At 39.4% G+C, this 25,925-nt stretch overlaps 2 protein-coding genes across 5 annotated transcripts in view; both read right to left on the bottom strand.

The window, feature by feature from the left end:
• The window catches only part of myo3b (myosin IIIB), a 66,622-nt gene extending 63,315 nt beyond the window's left edge, over positions 1 to 3,307 (bottom strand). For all 3 annotated transcript variants that reach the window (XM_067603539.1, XM_067603541.1, XM_067603540.1), the window contains exon 1: positions 3,030 to 3,307. The gene's annotated coding sequence lies outside the window, so the exon portion shown is untranslated. The remainder of the gene's footprint in view (positions 1 to 3,029) is intronic.
• Positions 3,308 to 4,417: 1,110 nt separating this feature from the next.
• ubr3 (ubiquitin protein ligase E3 component n-recognin 3) overlaps positions 4,418 to 25,925 on the bottom strand; it is a 46,659-nt gene continuing 25,151 nt past the window's right edge. For both annotated transcript variants that reach the window (XM_067603538.1, XM_067603537.1), the window contains 11 exons: positions 24,902 to 25,038; positions 20,966 to 21,051; positions 17,641 to 17,746; positions 14,781 to 14,881; positions 11,442 to 11,566; positions 9,497 to 9,604; positions 9,135 to 9,260; positions 8,704 to 8,883; positions 7,418 to 7,627; positions 7,096 to 7,235; positions 4,418 to 6,437 (listed from right to left, as the gene is read on the bottom strand). In XM_067603538.1, coding sequence (XP_067459639.1) covers positions 6,320 to 6,437; positions 7,096 to 7,235; positions 7,418 to 7,627; positions 8,704 to 8,883; positions 9,135 to 9,260; positions 9,497 to 9,604; positions 11,442 to 11,566; positions 14,781 to 14,881; positions 17,641 to 17,746; positions 20,966 to 21,051; positions 24,902 to 25,038 — 1,437 coding nt within the window. In that variant the 3' untranslated portion in view covers positions 4,418 to 6,319. The remainder of the gene's footprint in view (positions 6,438 to 7,095; positions 7,236 to 7,417; positions 7,628 to 8,703; positions 8,884 to 9,134; positions 9,261 to 9,496; positions 9,605 to 11,441; positions 11,567 to 14,780; positions 14,882 to 17,640; positions 17,747 to 20,965; positions 21,052 to 24,901; positions 25,039 to 25,925) is intronic.

Here is a 25,925-nt window from a genome sequence, read left to right as displayed (position 1 = left end):
GGGATCTAATAAAGTGAAAAGATACTCCCACTGGAAGGAGCTTCATTAATATCAGCAGAACTTGTTCCAATGAGAGCTCAGAAAAAAAACAATAAGACCAAGCCCACTGCACCCTTTTTCTAACATGTAAAACAACTGAATGTATTTTCGACTTGTAATAATACAGAGAAAACTAATGACAAACAGAGCCAAATTGAATTTTATGATTTCTGATGTGTTTTGGTTATGCAAATGAAAAAAGTGCACGTTTTTATACAAAAGACAAAGAGCTCCTCTGTTATATGTATATTGACAGTAAAGTAGAACAGTGGTTCACAATATGTGGGTCATGACCCCTTAAAAGGGTCACAAGATCAATCTTCAAAGAAAGAAAAAACACACTTCTGCCACACAAAATTAGGTTTATTCTTTCCACTTTTATCTAATCTTTGTTAATTATTGCACAATTTTCCTCCTCCAGACTTCTAAAAAGTGCCTAGTTACCTAGAGCGGTTACCTTGTTTTAAAGGGTCACAAGCCAAACAAGTTGTTTCTCTCAACTCTAGAGAAAGATAGTCTGGTCTGACTGATGTGTGCTAACCTGAGTCTATTAATGTAACTTCAGTTCCCTTCTACAACCAGAAGCCTGTGGGGATTTTTTTTGCCACAATGCTTCATGTCACAGACTTTCCTTCAACCGTGCCCGCTGTCCAAGATCTTTTTTGTCTTACTGCTGCAAAGCAAAGAGAAAATCTAAACACTGTTCTTTTAAATGGACAGGAGATACACCACTGCTGCTGCTGCTGTAGAACAGGACACCACTGGTCCCAGATGGCAGTGCTCAGGTTACCCTTTGTTTTCTGTATTGTGTCCGCATATCTGAAAACGTCACATCGTATCTGGTGTTCAAAATGTTGCTCTGTAACACTGTGAAATGGTTTGGGAGCGGAAATAAGTCCAAAACAACATCAAACTACACATTAAAATCAGTGACAAATGTGTAAAAACTAGGTTATGTGTTGCTTGTAATTGTGAGTAAAAAAAAGCCCTCCCTTCTATTCCTTTGCTCAACAAACATTTGCATTTATGGTGCATCTACATAATTCCCAGGTTCAGTAATGGTTGGAGGTGGTAACAGCTTTAGATGATGTGACCAGCTGCAGCACAGGGACTGTCTTTGTCACCAGAAACAGTGCAAAGTAAAAGTGAGTAATCTAATTTTCTGCTTCCATCAGACTCACACAATCCCACCCTCTCTGTTAAAACCTTGCGGGAACTCCACTTGGTAAACCCTTTGGTAAGTCGGTGGAGAAAAAAAAACCTCTGAACTATAATCCCTTTTAAGGGGATATGAAGAGGCTTTGCAGCCACGAGCCAGGCCCAAAGCAATGTGCCCTTGTTGTCACCCTGGACGACCAAAGCCTTACACGACCAGAAGCAAACACATTTTCTTAAAGTTTAAGCCCTTTAATCATAGCAGTGCACCTGCATGATTAATAATCTAATCTCCAAGTGACAACTTTGGACACACAAAACATCAACCTGATTAAGGAAAACCCAATATCATCACCAAAGTAATCAATCTCAAAAGTCAAATCACAGTCAGACAATAATCTCTCCCATCTAATCACAAATATCACAGCTGTTTTAGTAGCTACAGATGTGGCGCAGCGCAGGTTAATGCTCCTGTTTGCGTAAGTGCAACAACACTAAATGACTGATGTAAATTAAAGTTAAATTGATTCATGTTGCACAATCTGAATCATGCAACATGTGTTTGCAAGCATTTATCCTTATTTTAATTACATTACTCTGGTATGCAGCATTGCAAGATCATTTCTAATTACGTCACCAAAGAAAAATATAAAAAGAGATGTGAAATTTCTGTATTGAGTGTCCATGATAGTAGTCTAAACTGTGTTTTAACGTTATGCACTTTACAACATAACACAATCACAGTAGTTTATTGTATTTTAGATGATTAAACTTACCAGTGAGTGAAACATCTAGGTTTGGTGTACTGAACAATAACTAATTCTATGGTTGATTCAGAAGAGAGAAACTGGAGTTAAGTACAATAACAATCATTTGGCTTCTATGAATGTAGGATTTACTGAAGTGTAAAGTCAGACTCAAGACGTCATTATCTATATTAACAGTAATACGGCATATTACAGTCTTACTCTACATCATTTGAAATACTGATTTCTGCATTTCTTTCACTAGTTTCTATTGGTATAATCTTGAGGAAAGGATAACTGCAAACTCTGTTTCGATAAGAATTATTGTTTTAAATATTTAAAACAGAAATGATTATTAAAATTCACAGTGAAACATGTAGAATGTTGTGATGCTCTGATAACGTACTTTGGGGTTTATTACCTATTCTGATGTTCACATTTTGTGTGTTATGTGAGATCCTGAGGCCAAAAAGAAAGAACTGCAATGATAAGGTGATTTATTGATTGGTCGATCAACAGGAAATTATTCACCAACTATTTTGATAATCGATTCATTGTTGTTTTTAAGAGAAAATTAAAAGAAATGATCTGATTACAGCTCCTCAGAATTTAAAATTTTCTGGTTTCTTTAGTCTCTTCAGGTTGTGGATAAAATAAGACATTCGAGGATGTCGCTTTAGGAAACAGTGATGGACATTTTTCACTATTTTCTGACATTTTATAGACCAAACTACTAAAAGATTAATCAATAATTAAAATAATCATTTGTTGCAGCCCTAAAAATGTTGTCTTCCTCCAAAACTGGCAACAATTACACTCGACCAATAAATCCATAAAGTCTGTCACTGTTAATGACCATCTCAACATATTTGTATGAATTGTATTCCAACTTTAACACATTCTTTCTCTTTTCAGTGTCTGTAATTGTTGTACAAATGTGGACTTGCTAAAGCAGTTTTTTGTGTAGTGTCAACACCACTGCATGCTCACTATTCCACAATGTAAAATGATCAAGTGGCACCAGTATAAAAGCTGACAGAGGCCTTTGCATTATCTGCAGACTCACAGATGAGTAAACAGGATTCCTACCTTGACTTTTCTGCCTCCGTATTTCCATCTCTAACATCTGCAAAACAGGAGAAAGTGTCTCAGACATCAGCGGATCACTGCACAGTCTTGTATCCATCTCCTGCCAGCTGGGTCAACACAGTCAACATTGCAGACACCTCTACACAAACTTTAATATTTCGGCTTTAACTAAGAGCATTTCTTAACGTGCAGCTTACCGTCCATAGCAACATATCCGAACTGATTTGCCTGTGAAAGACTTTAATTATTAACAGCAAGCTGATATACACCTGAGCATGTTGTCTTGCACACAGGAAGCTCCTATCTGACCAACACCGCCTTATATGGGCTTCAGCTGTGTATACACTGTCTGTGAAGCAGCAGTACCTACCTGGACAGGGAATAAAGGAGGAAATGTCCAGAGATGCTCGCCGAAGCACCGCCTGTAGCACCAACATCTCTCAGCATGAAACTTGGTGCACAGTCTCGGAGGTTTTTGTACTTCTCTCTTTCGCCTAATTGGGATAAAACAGAGGCTTTGTGCTGCCATCGGTCATTATCCAGAGGGCCTCTCTTGTTTATGAAAGTTCGACCCAATTATCCAGTGAACACTCGGTCACATGGCTGAGAAATTTCTCTCTCAGTCCAGAAAAAAGCACTTGGACTAGTTGGATTAACTTGAACAGTATGCAAAGAAATCACCAATACTGCAAACTTGTGTGCAATTTTAAGCTCATTTTCTTTGAGTTTTATTAATAGAGCTTATTGCAGCTTATTTATTTGCAGCTATAAATGACACAAGATGTGGAAAATATGTCAGCCAACTGTCATATACACTGATATTTCATTTATCTCAGTAGTGGGTAATGATGTATCTGGTCTGTGGCATTTTGAAAGTAGTTTTGCATCTTTTTTTTTTTCCTTCAGTCTATATTCTGGTAGATAGAGTCAAAATTTGTGTTCAAACCTTCATTGGAGGTTGTGATCTGATGGCTTCTCCCCCTTCAGATTTAAGCTCCAATGAACTGAGACCTCTGGTGGACACAGTTTGAGATGTATGTGTGTATCTTAAAGGATGGGTTCACAATTTTTCAAGCATGTCTCACAGTGTGATTGGGGACAAGACATACTTGTCCCCAATCACACTGTAATGCATTACAACGGGACCTTCTAATGGTCAGTACGGACAGAAGGTATGATTACATCAAGGAAAACCTGTTTCAATGTTCATTCGGGAACCTGACTATTGTTTTAAGACACGATAGCAACATTGAGTGTCATATCTGGACTGAATACTTTGCCAGAACCAATACAGGATCAGGATATGATGTACATACAAATACACAAAGTAAAAACACTACTCAAAATCACTACAAAACTGGCAACAGGAAACAAAAAAAGGACACAAATCAGTGTGTTTATATTTTATTCACATATGTTACATTTTGCATTAAATGTCCAAGTCATACTTTCTGGTCAAACTCAGAAAGTTTGAGTCAGCACCTACAGTAATGTACTGTATTCTCTCTTCATTCATACAGGAGAACACACAAGAGCTTTCAGTTACAATTTACACCCATTACTCATTGGCTATTTGGTTGCGGTCATTTACAAAGTGGGTACAGCAAAATAAAGAAGAAGGGAGGAGAAACTTGGTAAACAGAAAAGCAGCATGCATGAATTCAAGAAGAAGTTTTTCAAGTGTTAACTTGTTCCTTAAAAAAATTCCTTGATGCAGCACGATGCGGCCCAGCATTTGAGAGCCAGACATCAGAGATATCAGCGCTATGCTGTTTATCACTCAAACAAAAATGAATGTTAGTCTCGCAGGCACGACTGGATAAATTTCCTCTCTTCTGGAAAAAAAAAGATGATAATCAGAAAATTAAGTAGCTAAGACACTTAAATAATGGTGGCTTAAAGGATGTCATGCACAGTGTATAACGGATACTCAAGTCTGATAGTCATGTAAAGTCGGAATGCAACTACAAATCACAGCTAGATGATGCATGAGTAAGGGATAGTCATCACAATAAATGCTCTGTACTGCAGTTATGACTCCACAGTCAAAAGGGGAAAAAGGGAAAAACTTTTTTTCTGACAGCACAGAAAGATGAAGAGTATTGGCATTTTTTTTTTGTCAAAAGCAACTTACATTTCATTGAGTTTCTTTGAGTTTCATATCTTGAGAGAATGTTTTTGACAGAACCGGTGAAGGATTTCTGCTCTCACATGGCGTTCACTTTTTCAGCAGGACACCATTTCTGTGCAATGACATTTCCTACAATGCAAATTCCTGTAACTAATTTATATTTTTTTATTTTTTTATTTTTGTGGAGCAATAACATCAATTCTTCATCAACTCTGACCGGTTGTAGCTTTAGCTTTCTTGGAGTTGGTATTTGGAGTTTCTTCTTCAAAACCAACCAGAAACAAAAAAGCGCAGATAGAGCAGGACTACGAGATCTGTAGCGAGCGCAATGAGGTGACCGCATACCTCCTTAAACATTAAAGTGAGTTTGAGTCAACATTCCCAGCCATCTACCATAAACTCAAAGCACAACCTTAGAAAAAAAAAATATTCACAAAAGTTAAAATTACTTACTTGAACAATGAGCAGCAGCATTTATTTAAATATCTAAAACGTATTTTAAACAGCAAAAAACAAAACAAAAAAAAAATTCCTGAGGATGGATTGCAACTAGACCCATAAAAAGAGCCTTTGCTTGTTTGCAAAAAAACTCTAGTGTGTTGATGGGTGGACTTGTCCTGCCTACCTTCACATGTCAGCAGACAATGAGTGCACATTGCAATAACATCGCTACACTCATCAGGAGCTTGAAACTCATGCCAGCACAGCAGAGCACATTTCGATAAATAATAGGGATATGCGTTAACATCATCATAAATGGTGCAAAAAGTAATCAAACTTTGCAGGGACATTCAGCACTTGATATATATCTTTTTATAACCCAAATAAATATGTCAGGCTTTAAAAGCCGATTCAAAACCAATTTTATTTCTGGGCAAAGTTGTGCTTTTTTACTTTGATCTTACCAAATTCTGTTTTTTTCCCTGTTGAAAACCACACAAGAAATCACTTAAACACACACACGTGTTAATCTTTAGGCATGATTGTACACCAAACTTCACATAAACCAAGGCTGTGGCAGCAACACCCTCGCTGGATGTTTGTGTTTTCGTCACACAAAAGTTCCCAAATATTTTGATCGAGGCAGACACATAAGCCAGAAAAAAAACACACATCTTCTCCGTCACAGGTTGCAGTTTTCGGTGGACTTTGGAGGATCTTAGAGTCCATTATAGTGAGGCCCCCAACGCTTATTGATGTGATCAAAGGTGTGTGAAACCCACTGTTGCTCCAACACTCGATACCTCTCTTCACATAAGAAGAGAGGCTTGCCGCGGCTGAAGAGAGGCAGGGAGGGGGAAACAAAAGTGAGATCTGTGCTTTTTCCACTGCGGCAACAATTGTTTAAAAAAGGAGCTGTGTCTCAAATTCATACTAGATACTAATTTCTAATTTCTAAGCACTTTGAGCTGCATTTTTTCTATACGAAAGGTGCTTTACAAATAAAGTTTTTATTAATTTCTAGGTAGGTTTTGAGTAAATGGTGCGTTTGTACTCAAAAACTTACAAAGTACTCAAAAAAGTCTAAAAAACGCAGGATTTCTGAGTGCTGTTGATGTGTACTATTGTTCTGCAATGCACTGCAATAAAGAATTGCTTGCAAAAAAGCTGGAAAAAGTTAAAACAGATTGTGGGTGGTGGTGAAACAGGTGGAGGAAGATTTTGGAAAATAAATATTAAATATTGGAAAACCATGTTTCTTTATCTGTATGAAGTTTAGTAGGTAGTGGTCAGTGGTGTCTGTCAGCACACATATTACTTCATTTTCCATTAGTACAAAACAGAAAAGTTCATTGATTTCTTGTGCACTACTGAAATAGTATACAATGATAAGTGTATAGTACACTCTGTATACAGCAAGTATGTATAATGGACACAGCAGAGGAGTATAAAATTGTTCATGTGGCTTTTATATCTGTATGTGATGTGTCATACCGTAAATCACGATCCTCCTCTCCGTGGGCATCAAGGTAAACAGAACCCCACAGGCAGAAACGATGACCACGGATGATGATGATGACTGAGGCATTTATCAATAGAAAGATGCCTGTAGCTGCGCCACAATGTTGGGAGTGCTACAAGTGACAAGCAACACGTAAGCTTTGTAGAAACAGACCACGGCTATTTAAATTCATCTTGCAGTAAGTGTGGGTTAAAGCAGTCATTTAGGTCAACAGTTACAAATATGTGATGCCTCTGACATTGAATTTTTTGAACTGATAGCAACAATATAACTTTGCTTTTGAGAGAAACTTACCAAAACACATTCACAGATACCCTGCTGTTTGCAGCACACCCCTTTGAGACAGACAAAGGCGCCACAAACAAGGCAGAGTGCAGGGTCTTTTGGCACCTTTTTGCAGGCAGTGCAGGCCTTCCTGTGATAGTACTGGAAGATGATATTGTAGTTGTCAGGTAGCTGGAGAAGGCGAGGGGCAGCCCACTGAGGATCCTGAACAAGCAAGGTCTTCAGAGGAGAAGAAAGAGAAATATTTAAAATATATTCAGGTGACAGCTTTGTGTGAGTGCAGCCATCAATACTTAAATATTTTATCCTGAAACTTAACCCTGCTCTTCCCTCAACTCTCAGCTTCAGTCCTCTACAGACCTGTGAAAATTTTTATTAGTATCACCAGATTAGAAGAACTGTGACTCATAAGGAATACATTTCTAAAACTTTGAAAGTTACAATAAATTCTGCTTCCTTGTTTTTAAAGGCTAAAGCTGACTTGTTGTCAGCCTCCAATGAATAAATCTACCCAGGTCTCTTGACAATAAAGTGTTTATGATGTCCTTCAGCTTTAGGAGGTAATGATAAATAATGTCCTAAGTTAATGATTACCAAATGACGTACAACATCCAAGACTACTGCAGTGCTGAATCACAAGGGCGTAAGACACATGGCTAGTTGTGCAGTCGCTCAGCTCACAGTCAGACAACAAGGTTGAAACTACATTCAAAGTGTCACTTTACTAACATGAATAGTTTGCAGGACAAGTTACAAATATGTGGCCTGAAAATTTCATCGCTCAGATTCAAATTCAGCTTCTCATAAGACAATATGCTGATATTCTCTGAATTCAAACTTAACCTGCACACTGAAATATACTACTATTGAAATATACTAATAGTACTGACATATACTACTACTGTTTCCACTGACGAATAGCTTTAATTTGTTTATGAGGCAGAACTAATTTAGTCATTCTCAATATTTATGTTGACATTCAGCTGTTACCTTAACATAAAATCTTCAGTTTAAGATTAGAAATTGTTCTAAAACAATTACAATTGAAATAAAAAATTGTCACAATCCAATCTACTTGTTTTTTAAATTTTTGAACAAAAAAAAGTGATTTTACTGGTAAATCCCTGCTGTCTTTGACATGAATCATAGCTAATACGGTTTCAAATATTAATAAGACAACATTATGACCCATAAGGACAATAATCCATGACAAAAAGCTTTACATATGTGGTTATTCTGGATATATAGCATCGTCATATTACATATTGCATGTATACTCTGTGGGCTGAACATACCAGTGATTGCTCAGCCTGCATCTGAGAGAGCCCTTTGACCTCAGCACACCACTGTGTCATCAATTCAAAGGCGCTGACTGCCCACTCCAGACATGAGGCACTGTGCACGTTGTTGGAAGCCTGAGGGGCCGATGGTAAGAGCCCCAAACACACAGCCAAGGACGAGAACTCCTCCTCCTCCTGAGAACAAGAAAACAACCGGTGAGTCTCTCTCTTTGCTTTCACTCTCACCTGTGATTGGCAGGATGTCAGAGGATTTCAACTCGTCTACCGAAGTGCAGAAACGCCTTGTTTCTTTTTAATTGAGAAATCAATCCTGCTAGGTGAGATTTCATCGTCTTTATTGTGATGTGCAGATCTATGGAGCAGTGTTGCTGCAAGAACACAAGGGTAGTTAAAGCAGGCAGGATGCCATCGATGATAAAACATACCAGGCAGCCAGTCAGGTTGTCTCCATAGAGGTGATGCTGCAGGAGGCAGGAGAGGCGAAGGAAGGGCAGGCAGAACTGCTGGAGGCTGAACTCGATAGACTGCGGGGACCACACACTGGAGCTCAGCTGGAGAGGGAAACAACAGTAACACTTGATCAATAACCAGCCAACAGCTTGCTGATAGTACCGTGATATATATCTCCGATCGAGATTAGTAGAGATATTAGACCACTGTCTCTCAGGGCAACGGCCAATTCATTGTTTAAGAGAAAATGAAAAGAACAAAAAGGGCAGGTTAGAGAGAGCAGCAGGCTGTATGCAGTTAGGTTCTGAAGTGCTAAACAGTTATTTCAGCATCTCACCATTGATGTTCCTTCAGTGTTCGCCTTGTAGACACACTTGTCCTTAGAGAGCTCACTGATGACATGACTGAGCAGCGCTTCAAAAGACTTCTCCGCATTTGCAGCATTCTGTGGCAGAAAATAAAAATGTTGACAGTATGTAACCAAATCAATTCAGCGACATGTATTTTTTTTAGCTGGCTATAAAAACTCTTCCCATATTGTTGGAGCACATCTCTGATTTTTTCAGTGATTCAAACAGACGTAATGTTGTGCTCATTGACGTTTGTTTCCTCAGTTTATAAAAAACACAAACAATCAGAGCTTTGGCACTGGATTAAGACTGTGGTTGTCAATTTCCTGTGTCAGAGAAAAGCTGTACAGGTTGGTTTAAGTTAACTTACAGAAATTACAACTCTTAAAATTCTTCGATTGTTGTGAAAAATATGAACTGCTCTTAGCAACTGCAACAAAAGCTTCTGTGTCGTATGAAAATGATGTTAGTGAAACAACTGATAAGGACAAAACAAAACAAAATAACCGCCTCTTCCTACCAGAAGTTGGTTAACATGGACATAATGTCAGGCTGAATAATGAAGTGAAACAACATGGCAATTCAGTTTGATTATCAGACGGAAATTGTCAAGGAATATAAATTCTTCAAGTCTCTCTGAAACAACAACAAAAATAGTCCATTTTTTGTTTAAGATCGTTTTCATTTCATACTGTTTTAATGATGTCAGATGGGTACTTGCATTGAACATATATGATAGCGTGTAGAGCTTTAGAAACGGACAACCTAGTGACACTAAACTCACAACAAAAACACACAAAAAAAAATCCATTTGTGCTGATGGCTCATCACTACAATATATGGTTAGTTTTCAAAGTAAATGAATGTCACATATCAGAATAAATAACACAGATCAGAATGTTTCACCTGTGCATCTTCATGGTCCTCATGTATAAAAATATGCTGCACTGTAGGAATATTATGACTTATGCAGAATAAGCAGAGGACAATAATTCTTTTCGTACAATATAACATCTGATAAGCGGTCAAGACATTACTGAATGTGTGTTCTGATAAAAATTCAACTGCTTTGGCTACTATTTTATATAAAGGAAAAGCTGCAAGCATTTATCAAGCTGAAGGTGGTAGAATATAAAAGAGCAGTCTTATCTCGTCTGCTGTCCTTTGTCATAGATTTATAGGGGAGGAATTTCAAGTCCATGGATTTCCTTCCACTAGGCTCTGATCTTTGTTCAGACTGCATCTTTTTTAACAACTTCAATTTAATTACAATCGCATTCCACCAAATATGGATGCAGTCCTCGTTGCAGATTTAAAATCCATCTAGATGGCAACTTGTGAATGCCTGCACTACTGTTCATGACAACGAAGGAGGAAGATTCTAATCCACACCTCCATTATGGATGGAAACACCCTAAAGGGGAGGGTTTCGGCTATTTGTCTTTCGACATTCAAGCCAGTCACTCACTAATTCAGATTTAATAGACTCAAGATAAATAGCCAATTAATGCAACACTCTGAAGCAATCTCACTTTTCCAGATAATGAAGATCGATACTGTCTACTGTGGAAACCACATAAATGAATTTGGAAAGGGCTTAATTCATCTCAATACCAAGTCATACGCAATGATTTACTATAGTTGTGAGCTGGTTCTTGGGAACAATCAGAAGACTCAACTGCATCAACAAGCAGCGGATACAAGTAGACTTTTAACACAGTTTGACATTGCACTGAGCACAGAAAACACAATGACAACTATTTCAGCCGCACTTAAAACAGTGATAAGTGCAGGCCATGCCACCATTATTATCTACATCACGGCCGTCTTTGACCTACACTTTACAATAGAAAATATAAGGTAGGTAACTTTAACCCCCGCAGGACATTGTGAATCACGTCTCAGGCTATTGTAATGTGATTTCACTTTTACCTTTTTCAGTGCTCCAGATGTGCTCCAGGCCTGCCTTTCCTCTGGACTGAACTGGGTTGAGAGTGCAGCCAGAGCCTGGGTGAACTGCAGGTTGTACAGCATCTTCACCACACAAGTAAAGTGCTCTACACAGACAAAGAGAGAGAGAGAGTGACACTCATTATACAAACCAAGCCAGGTGGAAACCTAAACAATACAAGTGGAGAAGCACAATTTACACAGATAAATTACTCAAAGAATGAATTCAGCACATTGCTTCAATATGTGAGGCTGTTAGTTTGAATTTATAAAAAAACATTAAAAAAAAAAGCTCATTCACAGAGGATTGCAGGTATTCACCGGGGCATTGAATTTGTTTCCTCAGTTCTGCATAAACAGCTGAGCTGAACTTAGCTGTGAGCTCAGTGTGCAGGATAATTAGCAGAGTGGTTCAGGTGGAAAATGTAGCCTGAAGGATATTTAAGTTTAGTGCTGTAAAGAACAACAAAGGGTCCCATTTGTTTTCTTCCACAGCAAAAGGCTGCTGACAGCTGCACTGTCCTGATCACTGTGACAGGTGTCACCACACACAATTACAGGTAAAATTTTTTTAAAAGAGGCTTTATAGCATTCAAGCGCAAAAGACTCAGGCAGGGACAGATCATACCTCACCTAGTGTTTCCCCTAGGATTTATTTCAGCAGCGGTGCTGTTTTGCGTGCACAGAGCCCACAATGCGGGAATAACTTAAAACTAGCTCAGATCTGCTCCAGCTAGGTTTATCCATGTCCACAGAGTCATGTTGTGTGTACAACACAGTCAGAGGGGTTTGGGGGTCCTCCCCCAAGAAAATTTGATGTTATTTGACTGAAAAAACATTTTGGACTATTACCATTACAATATTTATAACTTAAAAGGTTTATAAATAGATTTCTTTCACAGTACAGTCAGAAATTAGCAAGAATGAAGTAAGCGCTATGTCCTGAAGTAATCCTAATTGAGAGCAGGATTATAATTGATTTATAATTTAAATATAACTAAATATTGTTTCTAGAGCAGTTTACAAGAGCAAAGTCACTATATAACCTCAATAATATCTCACTATAAACAAATCTAAAATGTCAGTAAAATAAATAATATTCCTGACATCTAAATACTGAGTGAAGTTTAGAAAGAATGAAGAACACAGACATCAGTCAGTATCAGTCATTCCTCCTGTCCTCCTCCCTCTGCTGCTGAGGTGATTCACTGCCTGCAGGTACTGCTGGTAGAGGGAGGGGACGCTGGTTTGTCTCAGCCAGCAGCTAAGTTTACAAAAATTTGAATAGTTTTAATATACATGGCAAACTAAGCTAAACATTTACAGCAACTACATACAGACAGCTTTCATTTTAGCTTGTTCATAACAATGCTAGTGGTGGATGAAGGACTACAGGCAAAGCAAATGCAAATATCGGTTTTCTACATGTTTATGCTTGTTAAACAGGGCAGGGCACAAAATTAGCACCAGCCACCAGTGTGCATAGGACAGGGAGAGGCCATACATGACACTGGTTTCCATTCTCTCCCAAGCTAGCTACAGTCAGCTGCTTGAAGCGGAGGAAGTGCGTGCGGTTTGCATTCGTCGTGATTATTATGTACAACGTGAAATTTCAGCAGTGGTGTTCATCATTTAGCAGCGGCGCTGCGCCATTGTTGAAAGCATATAGGGGAAACACTGCTCACCCTTGCGATTTCTCTTAAAAACAGAAAATCTATTTGAAAACAGAGGTTTCGTGACCCCATTATGCTTTGTGCATAATTAAGCCGATTATGGCTTAATTCATGTGCATTTCTCATTCTATTATACAGAAAAACAAACATAATAAAATCAATTCTCTCCATCTAACAATTACTCCATTAATGATGCTTTGTTTTTGCTTTTTCAATTACACAAACATGGCATAGGCTCGTCCTTGTAAACAACATGACAAACAATCCCCAATACATTGTCAGAAAAATGATTAATGAAAGCACTAAGCATATTTAATTATTTTTGAGTTGTCACAATACTATCAAAAACTACACTTTTCAATAAATCCACCATTTCCATGTTCCAAAACTTCAAATTGTCCCTGCCAGCAGTCAACCAAATTCAGTCAAAAGTCAATTTAGAACTTGTGTGCAGTGAGGAGCTAAGATGGAGGAGGTGCGGCAACAAGCCAGAGAAAAAGGACACAAGAAGGAGGTACAGCCCTCCTATCACCGGGGTCGTGTCTCTCTGGCCCTGTTCACCCCTGGCATTAACATGTGTCTTGCGTGATTCTGTTGTGGCAGAAAGAGGCGGATGAAAGAGGAATCAGATGGTCGAGACACGGGTGTCAGATGGGGAATCTCTTCATTCACAGCGGCCCTACTAACAACGTAGTCAGAGATAAATTCCAAAATTACAGGACATGACATGCCTTTTTATACTGAAGACAGGCTATGTGTGTGTATGTGTTCGTTCAACTTTTACCAAATTTGAGTAGGCGTCTCTGAACTATGTGTGTGGTATTCTGCCTCTTTCCCAATATCTCCAGATGTCTCCTGTTTTTGGTTCGGTGGACTGACATGTTTGGCATCGGTACAGGTCACCGCGACCTGGCACTCATTCCAGGTCACGGTTGCCTGGCTCTGTCATTCTCCTACAATTCGATCACAAGTGGACAGCTCTAAATACGTCAGTTCACATCTGGCATTAGAATGTGTCTCCACATGTGTCTCGAGTGACCACTTGTGATCGGATCCCACTTCCACACTCTATATGCAAATGAACATGTACGTCATTTCCATTTGCAAAGACCAAATATGTTGTTTTTAACCAGCGAAAGGCAACAATGCACTTCCCATGCCTAGTCTACTGGAATTTATAAGAAGAAGTAGTTTGCAAAGATCTTGGCAAACGGGCAAAATCAAAACTCTTCGGCCCAAATGGAAATCAGACAGCGTGTTTCATATGTACTCCTGCCAGGAGAATCCATTTTGCCTGTTGTTGTGGCTTCTTCTTGTTTTGCACTTTAATGTGACACCTTTGGCGTGCGAATGAGGGCGTACTTATGCTCACGCAGAGGACATCTGTTGAGTGGGCGGTCCTTCAATGTGGCCGAGGACACGTTGCATACACACTGCTAAAAGAATGTGGCCATATGCGGCCGAGACCACCTCTGAATGTGTTCTGAGCGATCAGATCTCATTGCGTCTTGGGTGCATTCACACATGTACATGGAGCTGTCCACTTGTGATCAGATCACCCAAGACGCATTTTAATACCAGGTGTAAACAGGGCCTGAAAGACTCTCCGCTCTTTTGTAGTGTCATGATGCAAACACAGGAACCATACCTTTTCGCAGAGGCTGTGGCATCGTCAGCACAAAGATAATCAGTAGGGAAGGGACATCTCGAAACAGCATGGGTACTTCAGGTCTCTCTTCATCAAAGCCACTGAAAAACAAGCAATGGAGCTTTTAATTAATCAGACTGGATGCATTCGGTCCCATTTAAAACACATGTATTTATTTTACAGGAATTAAAGCAAAAAAAAAAAAAAATTTTTTTAAATCTTTTGATAAAAATTTTTTCAAGTCGCAGCCAAGTCATATTCCCCATCTTCAATTTGTAAAACATGTTACAGGGTACATTACTTGATGCCTACTAAACAAATATCATGTAAAATTATGAGATTTGGTGGCCGTCCGGTTTATACGTTGCTGCCATATTTATGCCTTTAGATGAAGTTATTTTGAGTGTGGATGGAGCAGCTACAATGTTAGCATATTCCTGATCGATGTGAACTACATTCAGCATTTTAAAAGTTGTTTGCTTGTTGTCTTGCGGACAGACCTGACAAAGCATGAATTCAGACTTTTTACAAATCAGCATCATGATGTAGTCATTTTGGCATCCATATTGCAATTAAATCAAAGTAAAGTCTAAGTTTATTTTGAGTTCATTCACGCTGAACTTCGGTAACATCACTGCGCTGGTTGGGGACCAGTCGCTGCCTGCCGCTGCTCGCTGGCTGTTCTGGGGCGAATAAACACAAATGATCCAGCAGTCAAAGTCACACAAGTAATGCGTGAGGCATTTGGTCTGTTTACTGCACCACTATGTTTTCTCCGGCAGCCATGTCTCTCCAGGGTTCATGCTAAACAGTTGCCATGGTAGCCAGCACAACCCACAGAAGAGGATAGGCACTCAAACTGCCCGCTCTGAACAGGGCTGTTTAGACAGGATGAGAAGGCTGCTGTGGTGCTTGATCCGTTTGGTATTATGACCAAAGCATGTCAGATACATTTTATTTAGACACCAGGGAACTGTTAACTTGTGGAAAAAGGTATAATATGGCCCCTTTATTTAAAATTACAGAGTTAGCGTCTGTCACTACTCAACAACTGGCCCAACAAAATCCCAAGTATTAAACACAGCAAACAGCTGCACAACTTGTAGCTTCACTAGAGGACATTAATTAGATCAGACTAGATGTGTTGGACAGATCTTACAATTAATTAACATTTAATCAAAAATGCCACAGCCTTCAATAGTAAATAACTAATAACGTTACTCTATGAATCAGAATCATCTTTATTGGTCAAGTATGCATACAAGGAATTTGATTCCGGTTTAGTGGCTCTCAATGTGCTTACACAGAATAACAACACAACAATTTTTAATAACAATGTGTTATTAACTTTAAATTGGTAGGCTAAATGTAAACTTGCCAAGCACAAGGCTAACATTAGCTGGCCAGCAAACTATTATTTATCTGTCCATCGTTTGCTAGCTCGTTTTCAGTGATTGAACAACAATAATACAAATCTTACTGTTGTAACTCCATCATGTTGAATTCTGATGTTCGATCTGTCACTCAGAACTATGAGCTTAAGTTGACCCCTCCCTCCGCTAAATCTACACACTGCACCTTTAATCCCTGCATTTATCAACATGTTCATGCAAATGGTGAAATGCAGGTTCTCTTAGATAGTAATCTCAGAGCCATTATAAATATGGTAATGATGCTACTTTTATTTAAAAAGGTTCTGTATAGGAGCAAAGGTCTCCCTGTGTATATAGTCCTAAATTTGCTTAACAAATACATGGCATCAAAAGATACATTCACTGTATTTCTTCCTTAATGTATCCCTGGTCACAGTTTTGTATCGCGTGCTATCTCCATTTTAATGTCTTCTGTTCTGTCGACAATTCAGCGAAGTTCCAATCTCTCCACTCCTGAAAGGCCTCGGGGGGGTTTGAATGAGGCGAACTGCACTTAAAGAATAATACCTTCCATTACCAGAGCACTCACTAGTTAAATCCACTGTGCATCAGAGGAAAGCCTTAAAGGACTGAGCTTTCAACCCTGCTAAGACCACTACATACAATCTATACCAACACAAATTTTAATATATTCCACTTCAATTAATCTAATAAAAAAGAGAGCAATGTTCTGCATTCATGTTAAAGCATCTCTCCCTGTCCTATTTAACTAGGCTAGCTCAGGTTGACCGCCTAAGGGTGTCAAAGACAGTGCTCCCTCCCAAAACCCTGACAAAGTATTTTTAAACCCTAAATGGCTCCTCTGAGAATACTGCATGGCTGTGAGCACTTTAATAGTAACAGGTGTAAAAGCTGTCTTACAACACTAACAGGGAGGAAAGGTTGTTAAAGCTCATCTTGTATTGCTAAGTGCTGCAAGTTCCGTTTTTTCACACAATGTTTTTAGACATTTGCGCATAAAAGCCATGTTCTGACGTACAGTAGTGATTGAACACAGAAAAAGACGTTTGTCGTAGAAACTAAGTCTTTTGTATTTTGTTAAATATGGGTTTCTGTTGAAGCTCGGCAGACAGCTGGGAGCTGAGAGGCCGTGCTGGTATGGTGTTGGTGTGGAGCGGTTTTTCTCAGTACAGTGAATTTGACAGGGTCGTTTTGCTCTCTGTGGAGTGCCCGGTAATTTGCCAGATGTAGCAATTATTGGTATCTATGGAAACCACGCATGGTCCCTTTTCTGTTTTTAGCTCCCCTTTGTGTGGTGGAGAAGCTGTTGGGGGCAGGAGGAAATGCTGGCATTTAGAGAGAGGACAAGGTGGAGCTTTGACTGCATGTTTATGTGAGGGAGGGGTAGCGTAAGGAGAAGTAGAGTGGATGCACAGATATATAGATTTGGCATTTAACAGAGGTGGCTAAGAGAAAAAGTCACTCACTCCTCCTCTCGGTTTGGTGTAACCTGAGTCAGCTTAGTCCAGGGGTTGTAAGCTGAATCGATGCTGTACAGACGCATGTGCATGGCCAACACATGGAACAGCTGATCTGAAAGAGGGAAAAAACATACACACACACACACACATATCAGTGTTTTGTTCCAACAAGCTCTGACAGGAACAAAACCAGCAAGTGTCTGTTTATCTCAGTGTCCATTGTCACACCCCACCAGCAAACAGTGCAGATCAAACGATGAAAGCAGTTGACTTGAACGGACTGCAGGCGAGTGGTTTGGCTCTGATAAAACCAGGCCAGGCCAGATGGATACATGGTAGCGCTTGATAGCCCCGAGCAACTCTTTGGTTGGGTCACACCTGTTCGCTGTGAAACTAATGGAACATGAAGAGAGACCCCCTGTGCGCACACACACACACACAACACACAGTCCCTCACACACACACACTTGCTTTTAATAGCAGGACACCTCATAGCCTCTATTGTCTTTGTGTGGAACAAACCTCTTACAAGTACCAAAATTTATGACATTACAGCCAGCCTCAACATGGTTAAAGGGCAGGAAGCTGACCTACTCATTTCAGATGTTAAGTAAGTGGAGAAATGTCCTTGTCTTTCGTATCAGTCCAGAAACAAATTAACCTACTTTTACTAATTATGAACTGAAGACCTCTTAGAGGCAGAAATTAAAATTGCATAACAGCAATAGATTTAAAGCACACATGAGCCCAGTTTGAAACCAATCAGTTACATTTAGTCTTGTCTTTAGGTGAACCTGACAACCGTCTGCATAACCGAAGCCTCTGGGCAACACTTACAGACAACCAATGAGCAACACTAATCCTGTTTGATTTTGTTTTACAGGGATTTATGATGCTGTAATGCAGCAAAGTGCTTCGGATAATCAGCTCTGCAATTCGACTTGTGTGAACTATCAGTACTTAGAGCAACACTGCCCTCCACAGGTAAATTTAGACACAGCATAAAGAAAGGAAAGTATCTGTGTCAGTCCTTAGGTGCATCTCATTTGTCCTCAGTATGGACTGTTTCTTCCCTTTCCCTCACTATCACTCAACTCTTACTAGGAATTAAACTGGAGGAGGCTATGACAGGGAGGTAGAAAAACAAATGAGAAACGGATCTTTTTTTTTTAGTAAAAAGATTCAGATCCATAACCTGATCACAGCTCTTTGTCATGCATGTGACTTTAGTCTAAATAGTTTCTGAAAGGTTACAGTCAGCCTGTGCTGTCAAAGTTGTTACAAAGCTGGCTAACAGTGAAGCAGGTAATGATACTGGGAACTACTGCAAGACAGGAGACAAACTTTAATTAGCAGAGAGGAAGAGAGATAGTGAAGGCCAGGAGGAAGCATTTCCAAGGTAATGGGATATGTCATGTGTGCCACAGAGGTTTAACAGTCCGCTAGGAGATGAGTCAACACAACGCAGCTCTACTGTGCAGTACAACTCAGGAACATGAGCAGCTCTCCTTTGTTGCGGTTGTTATTATAAACTTTAAAATACAGTGTATCCTTCAGCATTTCTAGATTACAAACAATAACATCAGCTGACATACATGTTCTTCCACAAGCACTTCCCTGCAAATCCTCCAGATAGGGTTTTAAAAACTGCCCTTACGTCAACATTCACATTCACACTCAAATACTCTAATAACAGTTATTTCTTTGAAAACTACATGTTTCTTCCGAGATTATACAATGATCTACATGTGAAATCATCTATCAGCAACGCAAAAAAACATGGGGGTGTCAAATAAAGCTGTCAACCATCACCAAGTTTGCACACATGAGGGTCAACATGATTTGCCTTTAAACACCCGGCACAGTGTCAGCAACAGCAAAACGTCAAACATTTGCAGATAAATAAACTAAGGGCATGCTATCTGGAGTCTGGCCTCTCTGGAGTTGATTTAGCTCATTTCAAGGGAAATCCAGGCAGCTTGCCTCTGTGGTCCACGGTATCCTAATCATTTAAATAGAAGAAGTGCCTTCTGGGATACAAGCTTAGGAACCCCCTGGGCTCTCACAGTTAGCACACGTCTGCCGTTTTCCTTTAAATCCATTTCCCTAAGAAGAACGAACACTAATGTACTGCAACAGAGTAAATTTGGCCGTCAGCACAGCTACATGGTTAATGTAGCTCAAAAATGGCAAACCTCCAGTGTGAAATCTCTTTTCAGCCACTCAAGGATGACAGGCCATTTCACTGCAGCAGCCGGCAGCCACAACTTTGACAGAATAATTAAACAAATAGAAAATGGGGAGTAGTCACTTTGCACAAACTTGACTCTGATCAGAATTCACCTTCATACACACTTTGTATTGCAACATCCTGTCCTTCAGCTATACATATTTCAACAATTGATTCAAACTGAAGCTTCTGATCACTAATCGATACAATGAATGTTGCTAGTGGTTAATCATTGATGCAAGTGGTTAGCTTTTCCTTAATGATTTAGCTAGGACCATAGTCTCATCCTCCTCCAGACACATGCCCTTGTCAGCTGAGACACAATCAACTAAACCAGCACTTGACCCATTTGTCTGCTTCATTTACTCTGACTGTTCCCAACAGCTCAACTGGGACGGCATCTATCCTTGACTGATCCATTACTAATCCACCCTTTTTCTCTTCTTTTAATGGTTCAGCAGTGGCATGGAAGAATGGGTTTGTTTGATCCCAGCTCAAGACACTTTATTGCACAGAGGCTGGTGGGAAGTGATGTACAATCACTTGCAATAACACACGTCATTGCAATTGGCAGTTTAAACAACAAAATACATCTGACACAGCACCACATTAAACCACCATTTTGTTAACGAATCTGTGAAAACACAGCAGGTCACTGAAAACCCAGTCAAAGATTAAAATGGTTAATCTCTTATTTTAAGTCTAACTTTTCTGTTACACTGCAGATACAACACACAGTATACAGACATTATTAGGAAAATGAAATTGGCCATTTATCTACTGACTGTCATTCTATTGTAACTCTATTGTAATGGCAATTAATATCAGATGCTGTTTATTGTAATGTTGCATGTTCCACAAGCAGTTTTGACTTGAAAATTGCTACAACAATGTTATATCTGGATAAATTAAAAGGGACCAATATTTTTCACAATAATGGCCCTTTGTAGCTTAAAACTCGTTTATTAATTATCTCATACACACATTAGCATCAGGCCACAGGCATTTCACCTAACATAAAAAAAACTGACTTTCCACAATGCATATTATTCAGCTTGTGTATGTGACAGAAGATGAAGTGGTTTAGGAGTGACTACTCACTGAGACAGGAGCGTTTGGCAGCTGCACTGGCCCCACCACAACATAAGTTTCCTCCCCGGTGCACAAGTTCCAACTCCAGGTTGGTCCTGAGGACACAGAGTCATGAATATTAGTAGGTAGAAGATACACATATGAAAACAGTTCAATGTGTTCATATGTAACACACACATGTTCCAACACTACCTTTATTGTCAAGCATCACCTTTTAAAAAAAGGTATTCTAAACCCAAAAATCATCATTTCCTGCAAGTCAAAAAGATTTTCTCATTTGCCTTCCATGAGGCAGGTCAATTTTATTTATATTTCATTACTCATCACAATGTGCTTTACAAAAAAAATGTATGAGCAAACACCCACCCAACCTTAGACAATACAGAACCCACATCCACCACAGACATGAACAACAGACACATGTAAGAGAACAGAAAATTCTACAGAAACTACATTGGGCATTTTCAACAACAGGAGATTATCATGGTTAGACTTATTGTTTTGTTTGACTGTGCTGAATATTCTGACATGCCACACCCTATAAACTTAAATTACATTATATCAAATTACCTGCCCAGTCTATAGACAGTTGGCTAATGAATACCCAACAGATATTGGATAGCACATTAGCTTACACATGTCATCAGACTACCCCACATCCTGTATTTTGTTCATTTTTGGGCCCCATTTGTCCACTGTTGCCATATCTACTCTCTTCTGTCAAGATTGTGCAGATGACGAGGCATACATGATTTCTTTTGGTAAAATATTGCTCTCTACATCATAAAATGTGTAGCTCTCACGTACCACTGTGTACTGAATCAAAAACCCGCCTGGCTTATTCACTAGCACAGAGTCCTGCTGAGTCATACCATCACTCACTTCACAGTCACAGCAATTTCAAACTTTGGCTTTACCATAAAGAGTGGCACTAACAAGAATCATTGGCTTTCCATTCTAAAAATGAGATGGAAGTAGCTATTCAATAAAAATCAAATTAAGTTTGGTATTATCTTTAATAGATGTTGATTTTTTTATTCTTTTAAAATGATACTGTTGTTATAAAGCATCTCCAAGACAGATCACCTTCATTGTACCACGGTTGCTACTTTCGCACCCTGTTCTCTCTGAGACTAAGCAAGTACGAAGGATCTTTTGTCATGTATTGCAGGCTACATAGGTGCAACGTTCTTTTAAAGACGACCATTAAAGCAGAGTGTGAAAGAGGAAGTGTGGCTATTGGTATAAATGGCTGATGTATCATCATATTCAGCGTTTGGTTACGTAGCTTCCCTCTTTTACCAGTTTGATTAGGAAGATGAAAGATGCTGCCTAGTCAAGCCATTTGCCATTTAATGCGCCTGTTTTGCAGCTGCAATTCCGTATCAAATAAATGGCAGCTTTCCAAGACTGATTTTGCACAAGCTGGACCATTAGCATAAAAGCTGTTCCAACCACAGTTCATTCATAATCCCCACTGTGCATTTCCCATGCATATCCAAAACACATTTCACTTCTGAATTCGTATTCCCCCCAATACCAAAACAGAGAAAAAATAAACTAAAACCTTTAACAAAGTACATAGATGGTGAAAATAGATAGGTATTACTAAAATTAGACTGATCTGGGCCTGTTTTCATCCCGCCACCGGCCATTTCTTTCTATGGGCCAGAGGGGTGGGGGCAAATCCTTGGGTTTCCTGGGAGAAAAAGCAATTTCACATAGATAATGCAGCTACGGTGAAGCTCCATCTGGCTTTTGCTGATAAGAGCGCCCCTGTGACAGAGGAATTTTCCACTCCTCAGGCAATTTGCGCTGTTCATTGAACTTCAGAGAGCCAACAGGCACCCAGACACACTCAGGGGATCTTTCTGTTCAGGGTGGAGGGCTGAGGGAACCACAACATTGGGTGGGCAAAAGGTCTGGATGGTTACGCTCCACAAAAGGGCAGACTTTTTGGGATGGGAGTGGTGAGAAGTCAGAGACCCCAAGGTGAACTGAAAGCCAGTCATTTCTCTGACCTGTGACCAGCTCGTTGAGAAGATACAAATACCTGAGAAAGGATTCTGTAATTTCTTTTCAAGATTATGTTTTATGGTCTATTTGCTGAAGGGTAGGTGATGGGTGCCATGCAATTAAGATTCCTGGCCAAAATCAAACTGGGACATTCAAGTTGTATAATATTTGTCTTTGACCACTGGCTCAACCCTAGATGTCCCAACACCATGTAATGTCAAGTAACTGCTGGATATGTATACATGTGCCAATCAGCAGAACTGTGACTGAGCAAGCAAGCCTAAGAAAGAGCACTTGAAGACCAGTGGTCCTAAAACTCAGCTAAAGAAATGAATCCATACTCAGTCAGACCTAATAAGTGAAGATAGAGCAACAGTCAATACCATTTTACTGCTGCCTAAAGTGACAACACTGCTAATGCTGCTAACACTGTTCTTGCAACACTTTCAGGACCAATACAGCAGTATAATGAGAAGTATGAAGAAAACAAATCAAATAAACCTTCACAGCTCCCTGAGCAACTTTGAAAAAAGGGAAAGCAATCCATATATTAGGTGCAAGTGCTATGCAACAACTGCAGTATTGAATTTCAGTTTCATTTCAAGTAGGGCTTTCAGGAGTAAAAAATTAACAAAGTTTCTAACACTGAAGAGAGGACATTACTATTTTTGTTATTCAAGTTGAGGAGCTGGCATTAACAGACAAGTGGAAGGGCAGGCTGGCATTTATTCCACTGGTCTCGACAGTCAGTAGTGTGTTCATGTGTGTAAAAATGTGTGAGGAGATGCATAGTGAGGACCTCCAAGTTTGAGAACTACAGTCACAGAGGTCAGTAACTACAAAGACTCGCTTTGAGATAACCCAACATGACCAAGCCACACCTTTAACTTCTCAGGTGGTATTTAGTCAAGATCCTGATAAAGGAATGGGACAAAGCAGAAGAGTCCATTGAATTACAAAACTAGGTGCATTAACATAATAATAATGACAATACTAATAATAGTTAATAGCCATAATAACACTGCTTGTTTTACAGGACATTCACAGTAGCAGAAGTCTAAATAAGGTAGCAAAGACATCAGTTATGTCCTCCAGCTCCTCCTGTGGGATCCTGAGGCTGTCCGAGGCCAACTAGGATATAAAATCCCTCCAGCATGTTCTGGGCCTGTCTCTGGGTCTCCTCCCAGATGATTGTGCCTTGAATACCTCCACATAGATGTTCAGGAGGCATCTTGAGCAAATGAATGACTAACATCATCTCCTTTTAACATGACATAGCTGTGGTTCTACTTCTTGTGGGGCAGCAACTTACTTCCAAGTCAAAGAGGGAGATTCACTGTACCATGTGCTCAGAGGTGCTGACTATCACACCTCGGCTGCTTTACACTTTGTTGAAACCTGCCACAAAGTAAGTTTTGTCTGATGGAATTACACCAGAATGCCACTGCTCAGCTGTGAATGGAGAGTCTGTCCATGAAGATCATAAACAGAATCAGCGACAAGGTACAATCCTGTTCAGTAAAACAAACAAAAACTGCCATGAACCCTCCATCCTAACAAGACTAAAGATTTGGTCTACTGTTCCACAACCACAAAAGAATTTGCATTGCTCCCTCTGAATATGAGGTAAGACAGCAGGCTGTAGCCTTCCCAAGGAGGCTGAGCAGTATGATAGTAGAGCTCAACCTCACAGGGTTACACTGGCACACCACTGCCACCAAGTTGAGGTGGCAATTCACCTTTGTGCTTGTACTTTTGCACTTCCATAGAAATTTAAAAATAGAGAATCTTCACCATACACCCAAGTGATAACATGCCCCGTTATCATCTCTCAGAATAAGAGGTTATGAATTATATTAAATGTAGAATTTTAATTATCACTGCTAAGGAAGGTCCTAGTAGCTATGTTGTATCCACTCTCGCTCTTACCGTGCCACCGAGTACATGAAGAGGAAGTCATTGTCTGGAGAGCCAGGGTTCTTCCCGTAGTCCATGTATTTCTTCTGGGTGGTGTTCTTGATGTCTTTGATTACCAACTCCATCTCCTTACTCAAGTTGGACACCGCCTAAGAAAACAAGAACAAAAGTCAAAATTATTTCTATAAGATACGATCAACAATTCCAGAAACCTGCAGAAGATGCAACTAAAAGCAAATTGAGACTGATTAGAGAATTAGAGTTAAGTCCACAACCTCCTTGTCAAATAGTGACAAAATTTTAAACAGGTGTTTACAATAAAGCCAATAATATACATAGTTTGCAATCAAATATACCCACTCATTATAAAATCTATACTTTATTGTCCCCTTGGAGAATTTTTCAGCATCACAGATGAAAGAGTATTCTTCTGAAGACATATTTAGCAGAATCCTTACAATCATAAAATAACTTAAAAAAGCCAAACTTAATACATTCAAAAGGTAAAAACCAATAAAACCGATACAACCAATAAAACCAGTAAAACTGAAATATTGCACAAGTATTACACATTGAACCAGAATATTGCACCTTCAACAGTAAAACCAACAACTAGAGTATTTCACATGCCAATGTAGACCCGACTATAAAGTGCTCTGTGATTATGTGACGTTCCACCAATACAGCATTGAGCTGCTACTTAAAATCTTAATGGAAGATGGAACAAATTAGTTTTTACAACAGTTCAGTCAACAGTTTAGAGTGCTCCAAACACGGACTTCTCATATATAGTACTCACCTTTGTTATCATCTACCAGTGACGATGGAACTATTCCTAAATTTAAATAAATCTCCTTTTCTTGTGTTCGTTCCCCTTTCATACTAGGAAGTTACAATTTCCTATAGCTTTGACTAGAGTAGTTTTCAGTGCTTTGTCTCAAGAAATTTTTCACATTGCATTACTTCATATGGAGAAAGCTGAAATTTTCTTGCCTCCACTTTGCTCTTGAGAGCATTTCTCAGAAAATACACAGGA

Source organism: Thunnus thynnus, chromosome 11 (genome assembly GCF_963924715.1).
Source record: "Thunnus thynnus chromosome 11, fThuThy2.1, whole genome shotgun sequence".
NCBI classification, from domain to species: domain Eukaryota; kingdom Metazoa; phylum Chordata; class Actinopteri; order Scombriformes; family Scombridae; genus Thunnus; species Thunnus thynnus.
The sequence above is the reverse complement of the archived record's forward strand: the minus strand, read 5'-3'. Positions and strand labels throughout refer to the sequence as shown.